At 42.1% G+C, this 26781-nt stretch overlaps 1 protein-coding gene across 1 annotated transcript in view; it reads right to left on the reverse strand.

Moving 5' to 3' along the window:
• The window catches only part of IL20RB (interleukin 20 receptor subunit beta), a 138824-nt gene that overhangs the window by 29603 nt on the left and 82440 nt on the right, over positions 1–26781 (reverse strand). The window contains exon 4 of the mRNA XM_077291299.1: positions 5265–5389. Coding sequence (XP_077147414.1) covers positions 5265–5389 — 125 coding nt within the window. The remainder of the gene's footprint in view (positions 1–5264; positions 5390–26781) is intronic.

Here is a 26781-nt window from a genome sequence, read left to right on the forward strand (position 1 = left end):
TACACCGATGCCCCATATGTGGTTGAAAGATACTTTTGAGCAGGGCTGTGGAGTCACTCACTCCCGACTCCTACTCCATTGCAATTCCTCGCTACTGAGCATGTACATAAAGTGCAACACAGATTCATCTTAATTAAAAGCCAAGATCCTTAGATCAGGAATAAAACGGACATTTATAGCACAGTTTATAACTTTCCCAAATTCTTATGAAAGAATTTACAGAGCACTGAACTACTGTACCCAATTTATTATATATTTTTGGAGTTGGTCTATTTTATACCAATTCTGACTTTACCAAAATGGACGCAGACTCCAACTTCACAGCCCTGCTTTTGAGACACAGTGCAAAGAAGGGAAGGTACACCATATTGTAGTTCAGATTTTGCTGGAATGGTTTGAGGGTGCCATGTCACATTGGCAGGGCCTGGAGGTGCCAGAACAGCAGAAACCATAACCGCATAAGTGATGCCATTTTACAAACTACACCTCCCAATGAATTCATCTAAGGGAGCATGTTGACACCGCATGTGCCTCAAAGAAATTTATACCATTGGGCGATGAAGACAGAATCATTATATTTTTACCACTAAAATGTTGTTTTAATCCCAAATTTAACATTTTTATAAGGGCTAATAGGAAAAAAATGGACCTCACAGTTTGTTGTGCAATTTCTCCTGAGTACATGTAATCGGGAACTACATTTGAGGCACATTGTAGTGCCCAGTACTTTATTCCCAGCTCCTGCTTCTGGAGACATGCACCCTTAAATTAGGCAGGCTCTCATCACTACTGAAATGCCAAACATGTGGACACTAAATGTGGTTTGGGCACACTGTGAGGCTTTGCACTACCAGTGACGTGGAAGCACTCTTTTTTTGTGGATTGAATTTAAGCTTTTATTGGGAACATTTTACAGAATGTTTGGGATCACATGTATCCAGCGCTCTACGCTGAGCCCTTACACCATGGTTTCCATCTAAATCTCCAAATGATGTGATTCAGATGAAACCCTTGAGGGATTGATTCACTATAATGAGACATCAGAAATACTCTGGACTCTGTCTGGCCTCAGTTCAGTTTTGCCTTTCTTTTCAGAGGTGCACAAAACTGTGTCCGACGACACTTTTATGAAGTAAAATCGCAGTGACAGAAAGAAAACCGGCACCGCTGTGTCACCTGTGGCTAGCTGAACAGTTGACAGTGATTTACACCTTGCCTCTGGATGACCGGGTGAAAACCATGAAAAAAGCTGTGCAAATAGTATCCTTAGAAGAAAACTGATTGCACTCACCGCTACTTTGTAAAAACTTCCTTTATTGGTACTCTTGATTAAAACATGCCCGCAGGAAAGTACTAGTGAGATACACTCTGGATGAGGGCCGTTTTGCGCCTCCTGCACTTCAACGAGTTCTGCACTTTTATGCACACCTAAAAATATAGACACCGCTGGATTATAAGCCAAATGGTGTCCACAGTGTCTCCATCTGAATCATTATAGGGAATCTTTCATTGGGGGTTCTGTCTGAATCACGTATTTCAGAGGTTTACATAAAAACCCTGTTGTAAGCGCTCACTGCAGAGAGCAGGATAAATGTGAGCCGAGCCATACTGCGATCTTTGAGAGGCAGAATGAACAAATCAACAGGTCAAGAATTGGTTTTATTTATTTTTGACGGCAATCCTCATGTGGTATAAATGAATAGACGACTTTATACTTCGGGTCGATGCGATTACAGCGATACCAGATTTATATCTGATTTTTATGTTTGGCTGCTGTCACACACTAAAAGATGCTTTTTTTTTGCAAAAACTAGTCTTTCCAGTGCCATTTTTTGAGTGCTATAATTTTTCCATATTTCTGCTTACAGTCATGTGAAGGCATGTTTTTTGCAGGACAAGTTGCTGTTTCAATTGGTGCCTTTTATTATTATTTTTGCATTGCTGTATTCTGATTGCTATAACTTTTTTATTTTTGCAATGGTGGAGCTATATGGTGGCTTGTTTATTGCAGGATAAGATAATTTTCTCCGCAATAGCATTTTTATTTATATTCATCTTTTTTATTGCGTTTTATTCCACTTTGTGTTCAGCAATATGATGAAAAAGCCCTGGTGACCCGGATGTCATCATGACAATATTGGGTCACCATGGCAACGATCGGCCCCTTGCAATGACGTTGCGGGGGCGCTTCTGTGCGTGCAAAATCACCAGGATGTATCAATACGTCCAAGGTCGGGAAGTACTTCCCAACCTTGACTTATGGACATGTCTTAGGTTGTGTAGGAGTTAAGAAAAAATTCATCGGAATGAAACACAAATATTTTATTGTTAAAGGAAGTCTGTATAACTCAGTTTTCTGATTATGAAAAAACAAGATTTTCTAGTTCTATTGTAGTTTTTGTATTCTTCGCTGTCCACAAACTTTTAGCCTGTTGCTATAACACAACCAGCTTTGTGCCTGCAGCTCTAAGCTATAGTACGGACTGTAACATATGAGAAAAGCTGGCCATACACCTGTAATACCCGTCTGTCAAGCGCTTATTCGGTCAACACCTATATTTCCCCTCACGACCACCCTGATCCTTTTACCCCTAATGAACATCCAATTTATCCAAGTTTTGTCTAATGTATATAGCCATCTAAAGACTCTCTATACCGTGGCTGTCATTTATAATAGAAGCTTGAGCGTAGTATTTATTGTACACTTCCCGTCCGACCTTACTGATAATGCCGTTGCATTGTGGTTTATATAATTTTAACAGCATGAATAGCCAAAAATGCACATTTTTTACCATATTATCTGAGTGAATAGGAGAGATGAGATAATTAATCCGTATCAAATTAAATTTGTTACAAATTTCATGGAACTTTTCGATTTCTAACTAATTAGAATTTTTCTATAATAGATTGGCCACCAATGATTCTTTTGAGGGCAACAAAGGTATTGTAATAAACAAAAAATACATACCTATCCTAAACATCTCAACTCACTCCTTACATCACCATTCAGCTCATCGGTCCTACACGTAGGCCTTCGGTTCTTCTGACAATCCGGCGTTTAGGCCCATCTGGTCATATTAATTACGTCAATTATGCCCCAACTTCGCCCCTGATATGATCACATAGGCCTTAACATTGGATTATCGGAAGGACTGAAAATCCACACAGGGAACCAAAGGAACAGAATGATAGTGAAGGAAGCAGGTGAGGACCTTGGACAGGTGAATATAAGGTATTTTTAACCCCTCCTTTTATTATACTTTGGGGTTTCAACTAGAGATAGGTGGACTCCTGGATGTTCGGGTCTGGCCGAACAGTTAAAAAAAGTTCGAGTTCAGATACCAGAACAGTACCTGGACCTAAACTTTCACGATGCAAGCGGGGATCTCACTGCAGTTCAGCCCGGCTGAGAATGCAGCTTCAGTGACTGGAGGTAACCTTGATGATGTCACCACTAGTCACTGAGGCTGCGCTCACAGCAGCTCATTCACCAGTGGTTCTCAGCCTGGACGGTGGCATCTTGGCATCATCCAGGTTGAAAACTGTTTATCCCCCAGACATGGATTACAGCATGGCACCAAATGACAGATAGGTGAGGGATATTGTTGTTTTTTATTTTTGCCTTCTTGCAGGAGACGAGGGATTCAGTGGAATTAGGCGGTAGGTGAGTATAATTGTGTTTATTTTTAAATAAAAAGGTAACAGTGTGCTTTGTTTTATTTAAAATAAAAGACTTTATTCTGGCTGTGTCTTTATTTACTATACCACTATGGGATTAGTAATGGATACGTGTCTTATAGACGCCTCTACATTAGTAATCCATAGGCTTGATGTCACCGGACAATAAAAAGGTGACATCAACTCCACAAATATAAACCCCACTTGCCACCTACAGGGCAAGTGGGAAGAGTCGGGCAAAGTGCCAGAATTAGGGCATCTAATACTTGCGCCTTTTCTGGGCCCCCAGCTGTCTGTTTTAGCAAGGCTGATTGTCAAAAATGAGGGGAACCCATATTATTTGTTAAAATTTTTATTTAAATAATTAAAAAATACAGTGTGGGGACCCCTCTATTCTTGATAACCAGCCTTGCTGAAGCTGACAGCTGAGGGTTGCAGCCCCCAGCTGTAAGTTTTGCCTGGCTGGTTATCAAAAACCCATGCTGTCTTTTTTTATTATTATTATTTATTTACAGTGCAGGAGCCGGCTGATGAATACTCCCATCAGCCGCTCCTGCTCTCACTGTTATTAACGGTATTAGGTGTCGGCTGATGGGAGCGGTAGTCCCATCACCTGACACCAGTGAACGTAGGTGTACTTTGTACCTCCAATCACAGCTGCAGGCTCACACTGTCATTTGATGGCATGGGAGCCGCGACTCTCTGAGTGTTTGCATGTGAATGACAGCACAACAAACACCTGATGTTCGGGCAGCCGATCCCGAACAGCAACACAGACTTCCTGGTGAAGTCCATGTTCTGTGTCCATGCCCGAACAGTAGGTGTTCGGTACGGACGCCAAACTTTACTGTTCAGGTTTGCCCATCACTAGTCTCAGCATACCTCAGAGCATAATAATGACAATTGCAATTCACCCCAAATATCAATATTAGGTCAGATTTGAATCTGACAATCAATTAGAGCAAATCTACCCAAAAAGAAGTTCATGAAATTCACTCATCTTTATGGAATTCCCTAAACTCTCTATGAACAGACTTTCACGTCTGTTGAGTATGCTTCCTACCATAGTGATGCATATTCAACTTCACTTATCTTTCACAAACAAAGGTTCATCATGTTAAATTCCATTACACAATACTTGTTTGGATCATTAACAGTTTAGAAATTCTCTGGCTGCCCTCATACAAAGTAAGGCCCTCTTCCACATTAGACTAACGCAATGGGATCCAACAGCCCCCAAATGAAGATGCTATGTTTTTGTGCATGTCTTTAAAAAAATTAATACTAAAGTGACTCCTTTGGCCTCATTGAAGTGAAAGGCTCCATTGTGCCTTTGTAGAGGTTCCCTTCGGAATCATGTTTTTTGGGGATTCCGACAGAAATTACGACGTTAGCACGTTACATAATGCTTAGCAGAGAGCATTGTATGAGTGTGAACCTAGCCACATGTTGAGGTTGTGTGCTTTGCTGGTAACTGCAATGAAAATATAGCATTCCTACTTCTCGAAAAATATCTCCAAATCCTTTGAGCTTTAGTCTGACAGTCCAGCTCAGTCACAATCTTTCATTAGTCCAGGTATACTTACATTATCCTCTTTCCCTTTTTGCCAATAACAGATAAAAAAATGAAAATTTGGTCCATAGTCTTCAATGTAGGCTACCAGGTTAAGTCCACTGACTTGGAGGTTCATTGTTGGGGGAATTAGATGAGCTGTAAAGAGCAAAATAGTACAATATTTACATTCTTTCATTCAAAAAAAGACAATTCAGATTGGACTGTGTATTAATTGAACATACAGCTCTGGCAAAAATTAAGAGACCACCACATCAAAACCCTGTCATTGGCAGCACAATCTCCAGACCTGAACTCTATTGAAAACCTCTGGAATGTAATCAAGAGGATGATGGATAGTCACAAGCCATCAAGCAAAGAAGAACTACTTACATTTTTGCGCCAGAAGCAGTGTGAAAGACTGGTGGAAAGCATGCCAAGACGCATGAAAGCTGTGATTAAAAATTATGGTTATTCCACAAAATATTGATTTCAGAACTCTTCCTGATTTAAAACATTAGTATTGTTGTTTCTAAATTATTATGAACTTGTTTTCTTTGCATTATTTGAGGTCTGAAAGCACTGTTTTTTTTATATTTTGACTATTTCTCCTTTTCAGAAAATAAAACAAAATTTATTGCTTGGAAATTCAGAAACGCTGTCAGAAGTTTATAGACTAAAAGAACATTTTCATTTTACTCAAAAATATAACTATAAAGAGAAAAATCAGAGAAACTGAAAATTTTGCAGTGGTCTCTTAATATTTGCCAGAGCTGTATATTGTATTGTGATTGTAAAAGGACCCGCAGCCCCGTAAGAAGACGTCAGTGTTATAAATGGCATATGGTTCTTGTTAGAGATTTGTATCGAAGACAAACATTTATTAAGCATTTCCAAGACACTCATATAAAGCCACTCGCATATGAAAAACCCCATCTATTCTTTGGTATAGAGGACAAAAAGTATGAATATTTGTATATATGGTAATGTGGGAAGGAACTGATATTGGTGGCCATCTGGAATGTTCTAGACATCAGACTTGCCTTTAATGCTTAGGCTACTTTCACACATCAGTTTTTCGCTGTCAGGCAGGATCTGGATAATTGTTGAAAAAAACTGATCCGTTGCAAATTGTGAAAAACCTGATGCAACAGATCCGGTTTTTTGCTGGATCCGTTTTTTAAAAAAATGAACCCGGAGATGGACTTCTTGTTCTGGGAAAAGGAGAGAGAGAGAGGGGGAGGGAGAGAAAGAGAGAGAGAGAGAGACTCCAGAATGGAAAATGTGCATGATCTGAATAGAGAATGCATGGAAAACCGGATTCGGAGACCGGATTCGTCATTTCACATCTCAGTTTCATACGTTTTTCGCTGGATCCGTCGCTGGGCGTTTTTTCGCCGGACAGAAAAAACGTTCCTCTGAATGTTTTCTCCGTCTGCCGGAAAGAGCTTTTTTGATGGATCCGGCTGAAAACGGATGAAACTTGTGGCCATCAGGCGCAATCCGGTCGTAATACAACTCTATGAGAAAAAAACAGATTCGGCGGAAAAAAAAAATGGATCAATTTTTTTCAAAACTCGCCGGATTGTGCCTGACGGCAAAACCCTGATGTGTGAAAGTAGCCTTAAACTAACATTGCACTCACGTAAGACACAGTTGAACACTGCAATAACTACAGGAACCTATAGTCCAACAAATGGCTCTGGAACACAACTCTCTCTTCAGTGCACACCAGGACCAAATTGCTATAATAACAGTCTCCAAAGCTCGAATAGGAATAACATCTCTGTTATTCTTGCTAAAAGGGAATCTGTCAGTTGATCAACCATTCTAAGCTGTCTATATGGGCTTCCAGGTCATAGGAAGCTGAATAATATGATACATTGATATTTGCGATCTGATGCCTTATTGCAGAGAAATCCACATTTTTCTTATATATAATTCAGTTTTCAAATCTATGGGCTGGACACTAATCCTCAGGAGAAGCTGCCTCCAGAGATTATTTTTAATAAAAGGGGGAGTTACCAGTGTGAGACATGTACTGTAACTAACACAGGGCAGCAGAACTGAACTTTGTCTCCTTACAAACACATTTGTTGCAGCTCTTACAGCTTTATTTTATTGTAGCCCTGTTAGATGGAAGCTGGACCTGAGAGGATCCTGCAGATGTATCAGGTATAACCTCGCACAGCTCTGCAGTGAGATCAGGAGAGCAGAAAGCGGCCATCACATATCACACTGTTTACTCCACCATATATTTAAAATAATCTCTGGAGGCAGATTCTCATGAAGATCAGTGTCTGGTCCATAATCCTGAACAGTAAAATAAAGTCTTTATTTCATCCACATAGGAAACAATCTGTACATGGCATAGAAAATTCTGCATATGCGTTTAGTCTGAGAAGCCAAATGTGCCGTGCTCTGTGCAGATCACTAATAATATCACTCACGATAGTGCAGTTAGTTTACAAGGTTGAGCCCCGCTCCGGCTCAGCTCTTATTCACATTGAGGTCATTTTTGACACATGGTAACTTTTAAACACGAGAGATTAGTACCGTCCCAACTGGGTAAACCTTGGTGCTAGTGGGATGGATTTTATGCTTTTTCATAAAAAAATAGTGTTTACTAAGTACCCTATGTTATTTATATACATGATTGCTTTTTACTTACACAAGATATATGTTCATTTTTTTTCTATTTTTGGTTTGGTCACTAATAATATCACTCACGGGTGCCTCCTCCTGCTGACCAAAATTCTATCTGGACTTTTTTTTTTACAGTTTCCTTCTTGCTGCCTAGGTTTCTGCAGTCTATCACTCTTGACAATGCATGTAGAAAAGCCGCGGAGACACCATCACGTGTTTCTCAATGCAAGCAATGAATAGCCAGGTTTTTCACTGGGAAGGAACAACCACGGGAAGGGCAGCATCCAATAAAGGAAAACCACCTATGCCAAAACATGGTTCAGAAAAATTATCCGGCACTCAAAAAACAATGCAAATAGGTTTTTATTGTAATGCAATCCCAGACTTTATGTTGTAACGTTTTGGTCTGTAACATAGACCTTCTTCAGACAGATTGCTGTAGTGTATCCAAATCACGTAAAGGCAGCGCGTGGAAAAGGAAGTACTCCTGCATAGAAGAGGCGCCAAATCATGGTATCCATCCACAGACATTTGTTTCGGGGTGTTTGCCCCTCATCAGTGTGGAGTAGGAAACTGGCTATTAGGAGCAGTGCCTGGTGAAAAGACTATACTATGTGGATGGATACCATCTTATGGCATAGGTGGTTTTCCTTTATTGGATGCTGCCCTTCCCGTGGTTGTTCCTTCCCGGTGAAAGACCTGGCTATTCATTGCTTGCATTGAGAAACACGTGATGGTGTCTCCGCGGCTTTTCTACATGCATTTGCATATTTCCCATTAGGGATGGGGGCAGTGTTCTGGATCACTGCGTTGAGAAACATGTGATGGTGTCTCCGCGGTGTTGGATGTTTTGATCTCCCCGAGGTCATTCACCCTTATGTTTATTATCACTCTTGACAGTCTCCTAGGCAAAGACAGCAGCACTTACAAGCTCTTTGCTATGGAGCATGTAAGCGGTGCTCTGAAGCTGGCAAGGTCCGTGGTTCGGCCAGTTTCACTATCCCAGACATGCCATTGCCCAATGTCAACAAGAAGTGCAGAGTCCTCAACTCCTTGGGCAAGCAAGAAACTGGATAGGCAAGGGAATAATGCGCTCCTGTTTCACAATATGAGATGACTCTTTCAAGCAATTCCTCCTCAAATAGAAAGATACAACCTGATGGACTGAGAATGCAGTGCATTGATTATTTTGGCAAAGTCCATCCAATATTTCGACTAATGCACTGCCACAGGTGAAAACCATAAAACGTGTTTGAAAGTCTACAACATACTACGAATTGTGTGCAATTTATTTTCTGCTTCCTGCTTATGAGGTTTTAGAATTCTCATCCACATGCATATAAACAGTTTTTTTCATTGTGGAATTTCTAACATTTCAGCCAGATGTGAACACGCTGTATGGATTACATCAAGTATAGTAGAAGAAGTCAAAGTAATAAAGTGTCAAGTTCAATGTATTCACAACAACTATAAAATATATTAGATTATATTCTACGAAAAAAAAGGCCACCTAGACAAAACACTTATCCTAAGTCACTTAGGTCTATGTCTGCTCTGCAGGAACTGAAGTCTCATGTCTAACTACACAAATATGAAGAAAATCCATGTTTATCTGCCATTCTTATTACCGCATCTAAAATACAAAACATCTACAGTATATTGGTGGCACCTGGGGATCAACCAACACAACACTAATAATATCTTTACGACAAAAAACCCATCAGATACCATGGTTCTATTTCACTGCAGATATATTAGGACCGGAAACAAGAAAACAAGATGGGATAATAGGAAATAATACATGTTCTATAATATTAATAATTTTATATAGCGAAAATATGGCGCATCACTGTACAATTCATAGGGGACATGTACAATTTCAGACATTAGAGAGTAACACAATTCAACAATAGGAGTGAGGGACTTGCTCAAAGGAGCTTACAATATGGCAGAAAGTGACACAAAAGGTAAAAAGTGCTTGTAATGTACAGTTCAGCAATCATTATAATAAATATTGGGTCAGTCATCAGCCAGTAACTGTGTATGTGCAGATACAATTGAGTGCATGGAGTGTGTGAGAGCAGATTACAAAGGACATGATTCTGAAGAATATATAGAAAAGGAGAACAGTTAGATTAGTGAAGTGATGTGATAGATCTTCCTAAAGAGATATGTTTTAAGGTGTGTTTGAAGCTGGGAATACTGGGAAATATTTAGATTATCTGGAGTAGAGCATTCCAGAGAATTGACGCAGCACGGGAAAAGTCTTTCAAACTTGGGGGAGATTTGGATTATGGAAGATGATGGTCTTCGATCAATAGCAGACCAGAGAGAACAGGTAGCTTTCTAAATGGAGATGAGGGAGGAGATGCAGGGAGGTGCTGCATTGAGGACAGCTTTCTGGGTGAGATTGATAAGTTTATTTGTATTTTGTAGCAGATGGGTAACCAGAACAATGACTGGCACAGGGTCGAGACATTGGTTTAGTTGCTGGATAATATGGGTCTGGTTACTGCATTCAGCAATGTATGGCAAGGGAGAGTTTAGTGAAAGGTTGACCGATTAATAGAGAGTTGCAGTAGTCAAGAAAAGAATGTATCAGAGTGATAGGAAAAGTTTTTAAATTTCAAAGGTAAGAAAAGGTCGACTTCTGGAGATGTTTTTCAGGTGTAGGTGATACAAGTGACTAAATCATTGCATATCTGTCACCAGGGCTTCCACCAGGAATTTGAGGGCCCCATACAGACAAATTTTCAGGCCTCGTTGAGACTCCACCCAGACTCCAGTCCAGCCCCACCCCTCAAATCTTCCACAGTCCCACTGCCCACTTTTGGAAAAACTCCACTTCTGAAACATTAACAGTTTCCATCGACCATCATATCACATATAGTACAGACCAATAGTTTGAACACACCTTCTCATTTAAAGATTTTTCTGTATTTTCATGACTATGAAAATTGTACATTCACACTGAAGGCATCAAAACTATGAATTAACACATGTGGAATTATATACTTAAAGGGAACCTGTCACCTCCAAAATCGATGATGAGCTAAGCCCACCGTCATCAGGGGCTTATCTACAGCATTCTGTAATGCTGTAGATAAGCCCCCGATGTTACCTAAAAGAGGAGAAAAAGAGGTTAGATTATACTCACCCAGGGGAGGTCCCATGCGGTCCGGTCCGATGGGCGTCTCAGGTCCGCTCCGGCGCCTCCTATCTTCATTCCATGACATCTTCTTCTGGTCTTCACGCCGCAGCGCAGGCGTACTTTGTCTGCCCTTGAGGGCAGAGCAAAGTACTGTAGTGCGCAGGCGCCAGGCCTCTCTGACCTTTCCGGCACCTGCGCACTGCAGTACTTTGCTCTGCCCTCAACAGGGCAGACAAAGTACGCCTGCGCCGGAGCCGCAGCATGAAGACCAGAAGAGGACATCATGGAATGAAGATGGGAGGCGCTGTACCGGACCTGAGACGCCCATCGGAGCGGGACCGCCCCTGGGTGAGTATAATCTAATGTCTTTTTCTCCTCTTTCAGGTAACATCAGCGGCTTATCTACAGCATTACAGAATGCTGTAGATAAGCCCCTGATGACGGTGAGCTTACCTCACCATCGATTTTGGGGGTGACAGGTTCCCTTTAACAAAAAAGTGTGAAACAACTGAAAATATGTATTATATTCTAGGTTCTTCAAAGTAGCCACAGGTAATACAGTGATCACTGGTGATATTAAACACAGGTGCTCTGTACATAGTATACAGTGTATATTGTCACTGTACAGATAACACACTGACTCACGTCTCTAGTTGAAGCCCTTCATCTTCGCTTTTCTTCTTCATCCAGAACAGACTGCCATCACTTCTTCCAGCCAAGACTCAACTCTACAGAAAATAACACAGTTATCTAGAGCACAACTACCAGTGCACATTCCCCACTTTTTTCCCCAACTTCTATACTACGTAGCGGAATACAGATGCAAACCCATCATTAATATATAATTAGTTATGCAACTCACCATTCCAAAGGTAAATTGTAATCCACCACTGTCCCCCACTAACTATAAATAGCCATTTCCCCACCCAATAAATGTATAATTTAATTAGCACCTGTACTCTTCACCCAATTCATTACAAGTGTCTGCATCCTCAACTCCCCTCACTTTGTATCTCCTGCTCCCCCAGTTCACTATATTTACATTTCCCCTTCCACCCGAGTTCATGTCATGTACTCTCTATCTCCAACTCTCACTCTCTATTCATTATCAACTGCTCTCCCTGATCCTGAATGCAGCATAATTTGGTCTCCCCACCATCAATTCATCAACATTTGTTGTCGCTCGCCCTCAACCCTCAATTCATCATCATTTGCGGTCCCCCATCACCCAGTCTCAATAAATCATCATTTACTCCTCCCACCCACAATTCATCATTATTTGCGCTCCCCCATCTCAATTCAACATCATTAACTGTCCCCCATGCCCCACCCTCAAAACAACATCATTCACTATGCCCCATCTCCCATTCTCAATATAGCAAAAAAGGTCCCCCTGGCATGATGTATCAAACACTGGCAATATGATTTCTGCCAGGAATTTTTTACTCTGAAATGGTACAGGGTTTCAGAGAAAAAAAATACTGTAAATGCTGCTAGGGACTGAGCCGCATAGGAGGCTAATTCGATAGGAATCTACCCACCTGCGCCCTTCAAGTGAAAGACAGGGCTGCCATCATAGCATTACTGCCCTTACTGGTGTGTGAGGCCTGGTGAGCAGAAGCAAAAAAGGAAAGGGGGGATTCAGGAGACCAGCGCAAGTGACGTCATTGGTCTCTGCAGGGTATAGTGTCACCGCTCTGCTGTCGGCTTATTACTATTCATCTATACAGACAACAGACAAAACACTGTGCTCTTCAAGCACAGGGCCCTGGGGAAGACTGCGCAAGGGGGAGACACTGCACAAGGGAGGCACTCAGGGACAGCACCGCCCCTGAAACCCTGAAACAAGTGTCACTGATGATGACACTTCATTTTAGGGAGGGAGCAGGGGCTATGAAGTGACCACAGACTCTGCCCCACTGATGACGCTTTGTTTAAGTATCCCAGCATGCACTGGTGATACTCAAACTAATAATTAGACAGGAAATAGGGAAAAAAATACAAAACTAGATAGATATTGTAGTTAGGGAATGGTAGGGAATTTTTAAAGCAAGTATATTAGAAAATAGCTTAGAATCATGGGTCTAAATAAATAGGAAGTTAGATGAAAAATGCTTTGCCTTTGGACCACCCCTTTAAGGGTTTATGCACACATTGGGGATTTGCTGTTTACTTTCTGGCTGGATTAGAGGATTGAAGCTCCACATCAGATTACAGTAGTAGAGAAGTGAATGAGATTTTAAAACATTTAGCCACTCACTGCAGATTTTTTTCCTGTTGAAGGGTACTTGTGCTGCAGTTTTTTCAATCCAGCAAAACCAGTAAGTAAACAGAAATAGCACTAGTAAATAACATAGGGCCCTTCTTTTAAAAAAGCATAAAAGCCATCCACCACAACAAGGTGTATAAAGTCAGACCGGTCTTACCTTATCTCCAGCATTAAAACCTTACTTGATGTCAGCCCACTATATACTGTATGATCCCAATCACAGCTCCCTACACATAACCCAGGTATTTACGGTATCATCCCACACACAGCCCACCTACACACAGCCCCCTTATTTACAATATGATGTCACTCACAGCCCACATATATACAGTATGATCCCACACACAGCCCCCTATATACCCACACAGCCCCTATATACAGTATGAACCACACCCCACCCCTATATACAGTATGAGACCCCACATACCCCCTCTATATACAGTATGAACCCACACATAACCCCCTATACATATAAGATCACGCACATAGCCCCCCATACCCCCATATGCATTATGAGCCACCACATAGTCTCCTATATAGAGTATGATCCCACACACAACTCCTATATACAATATGAGCCCATACACATCTCCCTAAATGGTAAGCTGCTCCCACAAATTCACACATTTAAAAAAAAAAAACCCACAATATATACTCACCTCGCTCCTGTTGCCCTGACGCTCTGCTCTAGTCTTTGCTATGTGCATGCAGGCTCCTCACAGCAAACACGATGTAGTTGTAAGAGGAGGAGATGGTACCCCTGAAAAGCCCCTGCATGATGTGTCATTAGTGTGGAAAGGCTGCCATCTACTGACTAGATGGGACCATGCGGAATCAACCAAAACACAGGAAGAGTTGCAGGGGGAACAAGTTCAAGTGCAAGACCTGTTCAAGTTCCTGGATATAAAGGTCCTGCATGCCAAACAGTAAAATGATTTGATGTCAAGGAAAAGAGCGGTGCGGACGAGAGCCAGGGACAATGCTGGAGCCAGGGTGACAGACCTCAGTGGAAAGCGTGCGACAGCAGGGTGCTGGCAGCTATCAGACGGAGCCTGGACGACACCCAATGAAATCCAAAGACCTAACTACTGGTCAAGACCCGAAAACCGGATCTACACCAGTCAAGACCCAGAGCCTAGGGTGCGCCATTCAAGGTCTGAATCCCCAATCTGCGCAGGTCAAATTCCAGAGGCCAAACAATGACAACCGGGTGATAGAGCCCAGCCCTTTTTCCCCTAGGCCCAGGAAACACCTGCCGTCAGTCAGGCACCGAAGGTCCAAGAGGAGACTTCAATTGGGGAAGACACCTGCAGTGACAGGAGACACGAGTGAAATGGGCTGTCAATTTCTACACCAATGTAAGGTACAAGGGTCAGACTGGGCTAGGACAACAGGTGGGGTGGGAGTCGACTAGGGTGGAGGAGGTTCAGTGTTCCCAGATAGACTTTGTTAGGAGGACTTATCAGACTATTGGGAATACCTGATGACCCCTGCTAGGGCCATTGTGTCAAAAGGAGCTAGATTACCAGCTCTCCCAATAAAAGGGAGTACCGACCCTGTGGGAAAGACACTAGTAAAACCCTTAAGTATAACAGACTTCACCAATTATTCTGGTTGAACTGTAAGACTTATTTTATGTTTTGCACTGTATAACCCACTTGTATTTGTGCTGTTTTCTATTGTTAAACTGCTTCCCCATTTCAACAGATTCCCGCCATACTGAAGGTAATAAATAGTTTTGTTGTCTGTTCCCGCCTTGTGCTCATCCATGCTTTGCATCCATTCACCTGCTTACATAGTGACATCATAGCATCTGCTGTCTCAGTCGCACATGCTGAATGGTGGAGGCAGGAGATGGCCCCCTTCACCACTATTATACTCACTGCTATCTGCATCTTGAGGATGCAGATAGTTTTGAAATTGGGTTACTGGGCAAGGTGCGGCCTGTGAGCCGTTTTCAGCCCTTCGTTTTTTCAGTTCGCTGGCCATACAGCAACAGCCAGTCCCAGATCTGCACTACATCATAATGTCAGGTGCTACCCAACATACTGAAGGTCCATCTGCTGTACTATTCACCTAGCTAAATGTCCAAAGTGATGCAAACTGTGCCTATGAAGATTTTTCGTGCATTTAAGGCAGCGTATTTTAAGTGGCGATCGAGTCATAAATAGGTAGCCCTGCAGGAAAATATTAAAGATGCTGCTTATTCACTACTCACATCCCTTCTTCCTCCATTTTATCATGAAAAGTTTCTCGGGTGTAACGTCTGGGTGAAATTTTATCATCTGAATCCAGTCGCTTTATTGAGAGCCGTTAATTATGTAGTTGTGAAATATATGACTCCACAACTATAATCAGCAGACAGTCATCAGGCTACAACAGTATTAGTCGTTGATCGTATAAATCAAGGTGTGAATTGTTGTCCCATGGTAGATGTAGGAAAACCTTTCTTTAGTTTACACATTGGAAAGAGTCTATTTAGGAACTCTGGATTCTTATCACACAGAAAACAGGTAAAAGTCCTCTATACAGAAAATTGAAAAAAACAGCAATTCTTCATTTGAGGATATTACTAAGTTTAAATTCGTTGTCCGGCCTTTGGATACAAGTCTGCAGTCACTCTAGACTGAAAACTTGTGCATATTTGCATCGGGCGTACTGGGCACTGGATGGATTCTTCAGTGATGGTGCAGGGAGTAATGGAGCGATATGCATACATGCAAGTGTATTAAGCGAGGCCAGACAAATCTAGTCGGAATGTGACTGGGAGTTTGCAAATCACATACTTGCAGTCACATGACTGCTCCCGGCACTGGCAGTAGACAATCCTTACAGCGTGCTTTGCGCACGATGTGAAGATTCATAAGTCTGCAGTCTGAAGACTTGTTGACTAAGGCGTGACAGCCCATTTAAAAAAAAACTCTGATTTCTGTGCAGCTCCAGTATGCATGTTTTGCAGTTCCTTGTGAAAGTATTCACCCCCATCCTTTGACATTTTTTTGTTTTGATACCTCACAATCTGAAATTTGTATCAGTTAATGTAAAGAACATACCTACATCTGTGAACATTTAGTTTCTTTTTATTGTGAAGCAAACAACAAATAGGCCAAAATTACCGAAAACTTCAGTGTGCATAACTATTCACCCCTCCCTAAAGTCAGTACTTTCTAGAGCCTCATTTGTGGCAATTACAGCTGCAAGTCGCTTTGGATAAGTCTCTGAGCTTTCCACATCTTGCCACTGGGATTTTTGCCCATTTCTCAAGGCAAAACTGCTCCAGTTCCTTCAAGTTAGATGGTTTCCTCTGGTGAACAGCAATCTACAAATCTGACCCAGATTCTCAATTGAATTAAAGTCTGGGCTTTGACTAGGCCACTCCAAAACATTTACAGGTTTCCCATTAAACTACTCGAGTGTCGCTTTAGCAGTATGCTTTTGTCATTGTCTTGTTGGAAGGTAACCCTCCATCCCAGTCATAAATTACTAACAGACTGAAACAGGTTTGGCACAAGAATATTCCTGTATTTTGCACCATCCACCTTCCCCTCAACTCAGAACATTTTCCCTGTCCCTGCTGCTGAAAAGCATCCCCACAGTAAAATATGGTGGTGGCAGCATAATACTGTGGGGATGCTTTTCAGCAGAAGGGACAGGGAAAATGGTCTGAGTTGAGGTGTTCTGGGGGTGATGAGCTGTGTCAGTTTGTCAGTAGACATAGTGTTTACCTTAGTGGTCAAAAACTTCCATTTTGGTCTCATCTGATCACAGCACCTTCCTCCCACTTGTCTTTTGGTAAACTCAAAAAGAGCCTTACAACTTTTGTGTGTAAGTAAAGGCCTTGTTTTCTGCCCCCTCTTCAATAAAGGTCACCTCTATGGAGTATACAGTTTATTGTGGATCTAAGAACACATACTCCAATCTCCGTTTGTGAACTCTTCAGCTCCTTCAGGGTTACCTTTGGTCTCTGTGCTGCATCTCTAATTAATGCCCTTCTTGTCTGGGCTGAAAGTTTTGGTGGATGGCCTTCTCTTTGCAGGTTTGTTGTGGTACCATGTTCTTTCCATCTGATGATAATGTATTTGATGGTGCTTCGGGGGATATTTTTTATATATATCCCAAACCTGACTTGTAGTTCTCAACAACTTTTTTGGAGATTTTTTGGACACTTGTTTGGGGATCTCCTTGGTCTTCATGGTATTTGGTTACTGGAGCTTCTTGTATTGCAGCCTCTGTGGCCTTTCAGAAAAGGTAAAGTGTATATAATGACAGACCATGTGACACTTAGATTGCACACAGGTGAACTTCCTTTCACTAAGTATGTGACTTATGATGGTAATTGCTTGCGCCTGAAATTTTTAGGGGCTTCATAGTAAAAGGAGTGAATACATATACACATGCCAATTTTTTGTTATTTGATTCCATAAATTTAATTTATGGCAATATTTTTTCACTGCACCAACTAAGACTATTTAGTGATGATGCATCACACACAAATTGGATTACAAAAGTATATAAACACAGTTTGTAATGTAACAAAATAGGAAAAAAAGCCAAGGAGGTGAATACTTTCACAAGTAACTGTATGCAGTACAGTACAGTGCAGCTCAGTCCCAATCACTTTCATGGAGATGAGTTGTAATACCAGACATAACTCATGGAAACGTGTGGCTCCTTTTCAGAAAGAAAGTAGCCTGGTCTTATCTTCAACAACCCATTTACCCATCATTTTCATGCATTTTTAAACCTGAGAATTGTCTGGCAGTCCCTTTCTCCAACATGAGAAGACCAACACTAATAAAGTGATCGAGATTTTGCATTGGTGCCAAAAGCTTCAAGTTACACCACTGTGGCTGACAGTATATATTTCAATGTCTTCTAATTTGTGTAGAAGTGAGCCGTTGATAGAAACCTCTAAGAGTGGTTGAACTCCCATGAGGACGAAAAGACTTGGCGTTGAAATTAAACATGCTGGATTCTTCTTTCTTTCACACATCATCTGTTGGGGCAGAGTTGGACGACCTCCATACACATGAGTCAGAGAATCCCACAGAAATTGATAGCTTGACCAACATTAATCTAGCATGTATGGCCAGCTTTAGCATCATACCTGGTGCAAGAAATCAATTTTTACACAAGCAGCCCAAAAAGGCTAGATGTAGAGTAACTGTATTCCACTGGAATAGTGTCTACAATTTGTATTTTCGCTAGATGTGGCGCATATATAATATATATATAATTCACAGTTTAATTCCAAGCTTCTGAATCAAACAAAAATAAACTACTTCCTTATGGGTGACCGAGCAAGTTTGGGTGGAGACAGTGAAGTAATGCTGAGTTTGAACTTGTTTATGGGTTACAGGTGTTTAGTAATGCAACACACAAGAAAACACATATCTTACATACATTATTTACCACTGACATTCCACATTAATAAGAATAAAGACAAAGAGGAGAAATCCAGTAAAAAATGGGCTTCTGAGAGGCTATAGCTCCACGGAAGCGGACATTAGAGAAGTCTATGACCTCCATCTTGAACAGATTGGCTGTAGGACTCTACAGAGACATTGTTCCCCTTAGGAAACAATTCATTTACTGAAAGTCTTGGATGTGAATTGCATTTTGTTCATTGAATGTGGGGTTCCTTATTGTAGGAAGTCAATGGATGATCTTCTAAGAACTCTCCATGACCTGGCAGAAGATGACTTTTGGGTGCATTTAAATTTTTTTAAAGACTTTCCTCTAAAACTCAAATATTACCAGTAAGTACTGATATCGATTTCAAGCAAGAAGTACAATAAACCTTACTCTTGGACTAACCATTATGTCCACCATTACATAGCAGATTGCTACGTACAGCTAGAATAATATATTTATCCAAGTGCACAATGGTAATATAGGATGGTAGGTCTTCAAACATGATTTCATAAATGTAGGACCTTCTAAACAGACTCTTTGAAAACAATATCTGCTGGAAATATAGAAGGTGTGCATTCTTGAAGAACTGAACACTTCGTATACTTGTAGCGTATATTACTTGTAGAATGATTTACATAGTGTATTTGTACAGTTTTAAAATTACAGACCTCTCCATTCTTTTCAGGTGGAAAAACTTGCAAAATCGGCAGTGTATCAAATACTTCGTTTCCCCCCTGTATGTCAGACCCCAGGAGAACCATCAAGTCTTGCAGATTTGTCCACATTTCCGCAGTGTTCTACTCTGCCAGAACCTCTCTCGGATCCAATTTGTAAGATGTATTAATAGTTTATCTTTTATTTTATACTGTTTTTGCCTGTATACATGTCCTTTTGTTATCTCACCTTTTGTAACCTTTTTTAAGTGTTGTACTCCTTTTTGGATATTAAATAAAAAACTGAATAAGTTTGTCCTTCATAGCTCTAACATACCCACGATTTCAAGAAGAGAAAATAGCTTAGTTGTGTTACCTGTTAGCCAAAGTGCAAGAAGTGAACCATTCAGGAGCTTGGGAAAGCTGGATGTGTATGAATAACAGTGTGTTGCCCAGTGCAGGTGTCTCACTGGCCTGGTAAAACGGTGAATGGTGGCAGCATAAAGTGTGACATGGATGTGGGGACCGTCTGTGGGATGCTCTTAGCTCATTATTGGCCTATTGCAAAAGGTGAAATGACAAGTGCGTGGGAAGCGGAGATCCCCTTTATGGTAAATCCGAGGCAGGTGTGTCGTGAGCAAGTGGTAGCCATGACAGAATATAATGCATAGTTTACTTGTAGCATATAACACTTAGTATACACTTGTATAGCACATAGTGTACGTGCAGAGTGTAATACATAGCATACTTGTAGAATGGAAAACTGAGAAAACTGCACATCCCTATTCCTTGTATAAAAACATCCACATTATATAACATCTTGATTAAAAAAAATAGTATGTCATATTATTGTGTATATTTCATAGAAAACATCTGACACGTATCTGGCGTGTAGCCATCATTAGTCATAGTGAGTGAATAATGACTACACACTTGGAAAGTGTAGCAAGTGTACTGGTAAAATCTAGTACTTCGCGTACTTGTAGAGTATAGTACATAGTGTTCTTATAAAGAAAGGGTGGGGAACCTTTTTCGTGTCAATAGCATTTGGAAATGATGCTGCTATATTTGGACAAACAATGAATTATCTCTCCTCTAATGTGATGGCTGCAGCTCCTTCTCTTTAGTGCGGCGTGTGATGTTAGGTGATAATGATGATATTGCTACTTGGCAACAGATTTCCAGATTTGTGTCGGTTTGGAGAGCAGTCAACTCTGTGCAATGTTGTTTTGTAATTAGCCGATTGCACCAGTAAGTTGTTCCAAACACGAATGCATATTACCCTGCATGTCTCCTCAAAGTGAGAAATTCATCACTGCTCATGTTACATTTATAGAACTCAAGTAATAATAATAATAATTTTTATTTATATAGCGCCAACATATTCCGCAGCACTTTACAATTAAGCGGGGACATGTACAGACAATAAATTCAATACAAGTTAAGACAATTTAAACAGTGACATTAGGAGTGAGGTCCCTGCTCGCAAGCTTACAATCTACAAGGAAATGGGGGCAACACAATAGGTGAAAAGTGCTTGTTATTTCAGGTCTGGCAATTATAATAAATAGGGATTTTCATATAAAGCTGCATGATCCGGTCATCAGCCCGTGTGTTTAAGTGCAGTAGTCAAGTATCAAGTGCAGTTATCATGTGCATGGAGGGTGTGGAGACAGATGAATAGTAGGGTGCAGATTCAGAATAATATTTGGAAGGAGTGACCAGGGCAAAGTTAGTTTACTGAGTAGTTGATGTGGTAGGCTTGTTTGAAGAGATGGGTTTTCGAAGCGCACCTGAATAGGTCGGGGCTAGCTATCAGTCTGATCGTCTGGGGAAGTGCATTCCAGAGTGCTGGCGCAGCATGAGAAAAGTCTTGGAGATGGAGGTGCGAGGTTCGAATTACAGGGGATGTTAGTCTTAGGTCGTTTGTAGAACGGAGGGCACGTGTAGGGTGATAGACAGAGATGAGAGAGGAGATATAAGGTGGTGCAGAACTGTGGAGAGCTTTGTGGGTGAGAGAGATGAGTTTTTACTGGACTCTGTAGCGAATGGGTAGCCAGTGTAATGACTGGCACAAGATGGAGGCATCGGTGAAGTGTCTGGACAGAAATATGACCCTGGCTGCCACATTCAAGATGGATTGGAGAGGAGAAAGTCCAGTAAGAGGGAGACTGATCAGAAGAGAGTTGCAGTAGTGGAATGTCTGCTGTATACCTCACATAGGATACACTGAGACTGCCTTATACATCACAAAAGAGACATACAAAAATTTATGTATATAAATCACACAGGAGACACTGAGATGGCAGTATATTCATCACATAGGTGACACTGAGACTGCCATATACATCACATAGGATACACTGAGACTAGTGTATATAACATCATAAAGGAGATACTAAGACTAATATATATACATCACATAGGAGACACCGACACATACAGTATATGCATCACATAGAAGACACCGAGACTGCTGCATATATATCACATAGGAGACATTGAGACTGGTGCATATACATAAAATTGATGACACTTGGGCTGGAGCACATACAGAGGCATGTAAAAGCTTGCGCACCCATGGTCAAAATTACTGTTATTGTGAACAGTTAAGCATGTTGAAGATTAAATTAAAGGCCTGAAGTTAAAGATGACACATTTTATTTGTATTTTAGGCAATATATATATATTTTTCATCTTTTAGATTTAAAAAATTACAAAAAGTAAATTGGGCCGATGCAAAGTTTGGAAACCCTGCATGGTTAGTACTTAGTAGCACCCTCTTTTGAAAGTATCAAAGTAGCTTGCAAATGCTTTTTTGTAGCCAAGCTGTGATACTTCTTTGTTTAAGGGATTTTCATCCATTCTTCCTTGGAAAATTCTTCCAGTTCGGTGAGATTCCTGAGTCGTTTTGCATGCACTACTATTTTGAGGTCTAGCCACAGATTTTCAATGATGTTCAGATCTGGGGACTGTGAGGGCCATTGTAAAACCTTAACCTTAGTCTACTGTGGATTTTTTGTCTTGTGTTTAGGATCAGCATCCATTTATAGAAGCCATCCTCTTTTCAACTTCTGCTTTTTTACAGAAGGTATTGTGTTTGCATCAAGTATTTATTGAAATTGCATTGAATTCATTCTTCCCTCTACCCATGAAATGTTTCTCGTTCCATTGGCTGCAAAACAACCCCAAAGCACTTTTTATCTACCCCCATGCTTAATGGTTTCCTTAAATTCTATGCCCTTTTTTCTCCACACATACCTTTGATCTTTATAGCCAAAGAGTTCTATTTTAACCTCATCGGTCCACAGGACTTGTTTCCAAAATGCATCAGGCTTATTTAGATAGTTTTTTCGTACTTATGATGCTGAATTTCATGGCGAGGATGCAAGATAGGCTTTCTTCTGATGACTTTTCCATGAAGGCTATATTTATTCAGGTGTCTCTGAACAGTAGATCAATGTACCACAACTCCAGCAGAACAATGTACCACAACTGCCATTTCTACATTACATTTAGGGCTGAGGAAGGGGCAACTTGAAAACGCTTTGCTATCTTCTTATGGCGTTCTCCTGCTTTGTGGGCTTCCAACAAATTCACTTTCAGAGTGCTAGGCAGCTGCTTAGAAGAACCCATGGCTGCTGTTTTTTGGCACAAGTTTAGAGGAGGTTGGGTTTTTATAAAGCTGGGAAATTTTCATCACCTGCCTTTCCTAACTATGATAGTGAACAAGCAATAACTTTAACGGGCTAATTAAGGTCTGAAACCTTGGTCAATGTTATCTAAACACACAAATCTTCAAGGGTGCCCAAACTTTTACATCGGCCCATTGTCCTTGTTGCAATTTTTTAAATGAAAAAGTTCACAATAACAGTAATTTTGACCAGGGGTGCCAAAACTTTTACATCTGTACATCACATAGGATATACTAGGACGGGAGCATATACATCACATAGGATACATTGGGACTGGGGCATATAGATGATACTGACACTACCGTGTATGACAGTATGGATGGTGTTTTCAGAGTGATGTGCAGTGTTAATTTTCCACCAAATATAGTGTTATTATTATTATTATTATTATTCATTTTTATAGCACCATTTATTCCATGGCGCTTTACATGTGAAAATACGGGGCAAATATAGACAAATACATTAAACATGAGCAAAAACAAGGCACACGGGTACATAAGGAGGGAGGACCCTGCCCGCGAGGGCTCACAGTCTGCAGGGGATGGGTGATGATACACTAGGAGAGGGCAGAGCTGGTTGTGTGGCGGTTCAGTAGGTTCAGGATCACGGCAGGCTGTAGGCTTGTCGGAAGAGGTGAGTCTTCAGGTTCTTTTTGAAAGTTTCTATGGTAGGCGAGAGTCTGATGTGCTGGGGTAGAGAGTTCCAGAGTATGGGGGAAGCACGGGAGAAGTCTTGGATGCGGTTGTGGGAAGAAGAGATGAGAGGGGAGTAGAGAAGGAGGTCTTGAGAGGATCGGAGGTTGCGTGTTGGTAGGTACCGGGAGATCATGTCACAGATGTATGGAGGAGATAGGTTGTGGATGGCTTTGTAGGTCATTGTGAGGGTTTTGAACTGGAGTCTCTGGGCGATAGGAAGCCAGTGAAGGGCTTGGCATAGGGGAGAGGCTGGGGAATAGCGGGGAGACAGGTAGATTAGTCGAGCAGCAGAGTGTAGGATGGATTGGAGTGGTGCCAGAGTGCTAGAGGGGAGTCCAGAGAGTAGGAGGTTGCAGTAGTCGAGGCGGGAGATGATAAGGGCATGCACTAGTGTTTTTGTGGTGTCACGGTCAAGGAATGCGCGGATCCGGGAAATGTTTTTGAGTTTGAGGCGGCAGGAGGAGGCAAGGGCTTGGATATGTGGCTTGAAAGAGAGGGCAGAGTCGAGGATCACCCCGAGGCACCGGGCGTGTGGGACTGGGGAAAGTGAGCAGCCATTGACATTGATGGATAGGTCTGGTGGAGGGGTAGAGTGAGATGGGGGAAAGATGATGAATTCTGTTTTGTCCATGTTCAGTTGTAGAAAGCGAGCAGAAAAGAAGGCTGAAATAGCAGACAGACAGTGCGGGATTTTGGTAAGTAAGGAGGTGAGGTCAGGTCCGGATAGGTAGATCTGCGTGTCATCAGCATAGAGATGGTACTGCATACCGTGGGATTCTATGAGCTGTCCCAGACCGAAGGTGTAGATGGAGAAGAGTAGGGGTCCTAGAACAGAGCCTTGAGGAACACCGACTGACAAGGGGCGAGGTGAGGAGGTGGTGTGGCGGAGGGAGACACTGAATGTCCGATCTGTCAGATATGATGAGATCCAGGAAAGGGCCAAGTCTGTGATGCCAAGAGATGAGAGGATTTGTAGCAGAAGGGAGTGGTCCACAGTGTCAAAGGCAGAAGACAGGTCCAGGAGAAGGAGGACAGAGTAGTGTCGCTTGTTCCTGGCAGTTAGTAGGTCATTGGTGACTTTAGTTAGGGCAGTTTCAGTTGAGTGATGGGAACGGAAGCCAGATTGTAATCGATCAAAGAGGGAGCAGGAGGAGAGGTGAGAGGACAGTTCAAGATGGATGTGTTGCTCCAGCAATTTGGAGACATAAGGAAGAAGAGATATCGGGCGATAGCTAGACACAGAGGATGGGTCGAGGGAGGGCTTTTTGAGGATGGGTGTGATCTTGGCATGTTTGAAGGATGAGGGGAAGACACCTGTTGTGAGTGAGAGGTTGAAGAGGTGCGTTAGGGTTGGGATGAAGACCGTGGAAAGGTTAGGGATGAGGTGGGATGGGAGCGGGTCGAGCGTGCAGGTGGTGAGGTGTGATCTTGACAGGAGGGTGGAGAGCTGATCTTCTGTCATGGTGGAGAAGCTGGTTTTGGAGGAGCAGGGGTGAGCAGCTAAGAGGGGCAGTGGGCGCTGTGGGCCAAAGCTTTCTCTGATCGTATCGATCTTCTGTTTAAAGAAAGAGGCAAAGTCTTCAGCAGAAATGAGAGGGGAGGGAGGGGGTGCAGGGGGACGGAGTAGAGAATTGAAAGTGTTGAAAAGCTGTTTAGGGTTGTGAGACAGGGAGGATATGAGAGATGAGAAGTTTGTTTTGCGGCAGTGAGCGCGGACTTGAAGCTGGCGAGGGACTGCTTGTATGCGGTGAAGTGGTCAGCAGAGCGGGATCGCTTCCATCTTCGCTCAGCGATCCTGGAAGCCCGTCTCAGTTCTTTAGTCAGGCTGGTCAGCCAGGGCTGCCTGTTGACTTTACGAGTTTTGCTATGCATGAGCGGGGCGGCCGAATTGAGTGTTGCTGTTATTGTGGCGTTATAAAAAGCAGCAGCAGCATCTGTGTCATGAAGGGAGGCTATGTCGGTAAGAGGGAGAAGGGACTCAGAGAGTGATTGTAAGTTGAGATGTTTGAAATTTCTGCGAGGGAGTTCGTGGAGTGGGGGTTTCACACTAGGAGAGGAGAGGGAAGAGAATGTCAGTAGGTTGTGGTCAGACAGGGGGAGGGGTGAGTTAGTGAGATTAGTAAGGGAGCAGAGGCGGGTGAAGACGAGGTCCAGCGTGTGGCCATCTTTGTGAGTGGCCTCAGAGGACCATTGAGTGAGGCCAAAGGAGGCAGTCAGTGATAAAAGTTTAGAGGCAGCTGAGGTGGAAGTGTCAATCGGGATGTTGAAATCACCCATGATGATAGTGGGGATGTCAACAGAGAGGAAATGAAGTAGCCATGTGGTGAAGTGGTCGAGAAAGGTGGAGATGGCTAGTTCTGGTGGGCGGTAGATGACAGCCAGCTGGAGGTTGGAGGGGGAATAGATGCGGATGGAGTGCACCTCAAATGAGGGAAGAGTAGCGGAGGGTGGTAGCGGGATTGGAGTGAAGGAGCAGGTGTGTTTTGCATTTAGCCCAAAAAGTTTTACTTTGGTCTCATCTTACCAGAGCATCTTCTTCTTGCTGTGTCCCCTAAATGTCTTTTTGCAAACTGCAAATGGTACTTATGGTTTGCTTTCAAAAATGACTTTCTTATTGCCAGTCTTCAATAAAGGGCTCACAGAAAAAGAAACAGCCTTACCAACACCAGGTCAGATTATCAATGTTCTAGCGGTGTTCATAATGCTGTTTCTTTTTCTGTGAGATTTTTCTTGAATTTATGTCTTATGTGAGCCATTTTTCAATTTAGTGTAGGGACTCAAAAGTATGAGGATCCCTGATGTGGGTTGCAAGCCAAAATATCGACCAATACCTCTTATTTTACACACTATTTTTCATCTTTTTATTTGCACAGGATGCTGTCGGGACCTTTAGTGTTGGTTGGATGAATTGGGGTATTTGTCCTTGTAGGGTGCACTTATATGGTGCTGGGCAGCCTACCTGATAGTATGGGCAACCACCCCCCCACCCCCATAATTTGGTAGGTTTCTGAGTGGTTGTTTCTCCAG

This window comes from Ranitomeya variabilis, chromosome 2 (assembly GCF_051348905.1).
Source record: "Ranitomeya variabilis isolate aRanVar5 chromosome 2, aRanVar5.hap1, whole genome shotgun sequence".
Taxonomy (NCBI): domain Eukaryota; kingdom Metazoa; phylum Chordata; class Amphibia; order Anura; family Dendrobatidae; genus Ranitomeya; species Ranitomeya variabilis.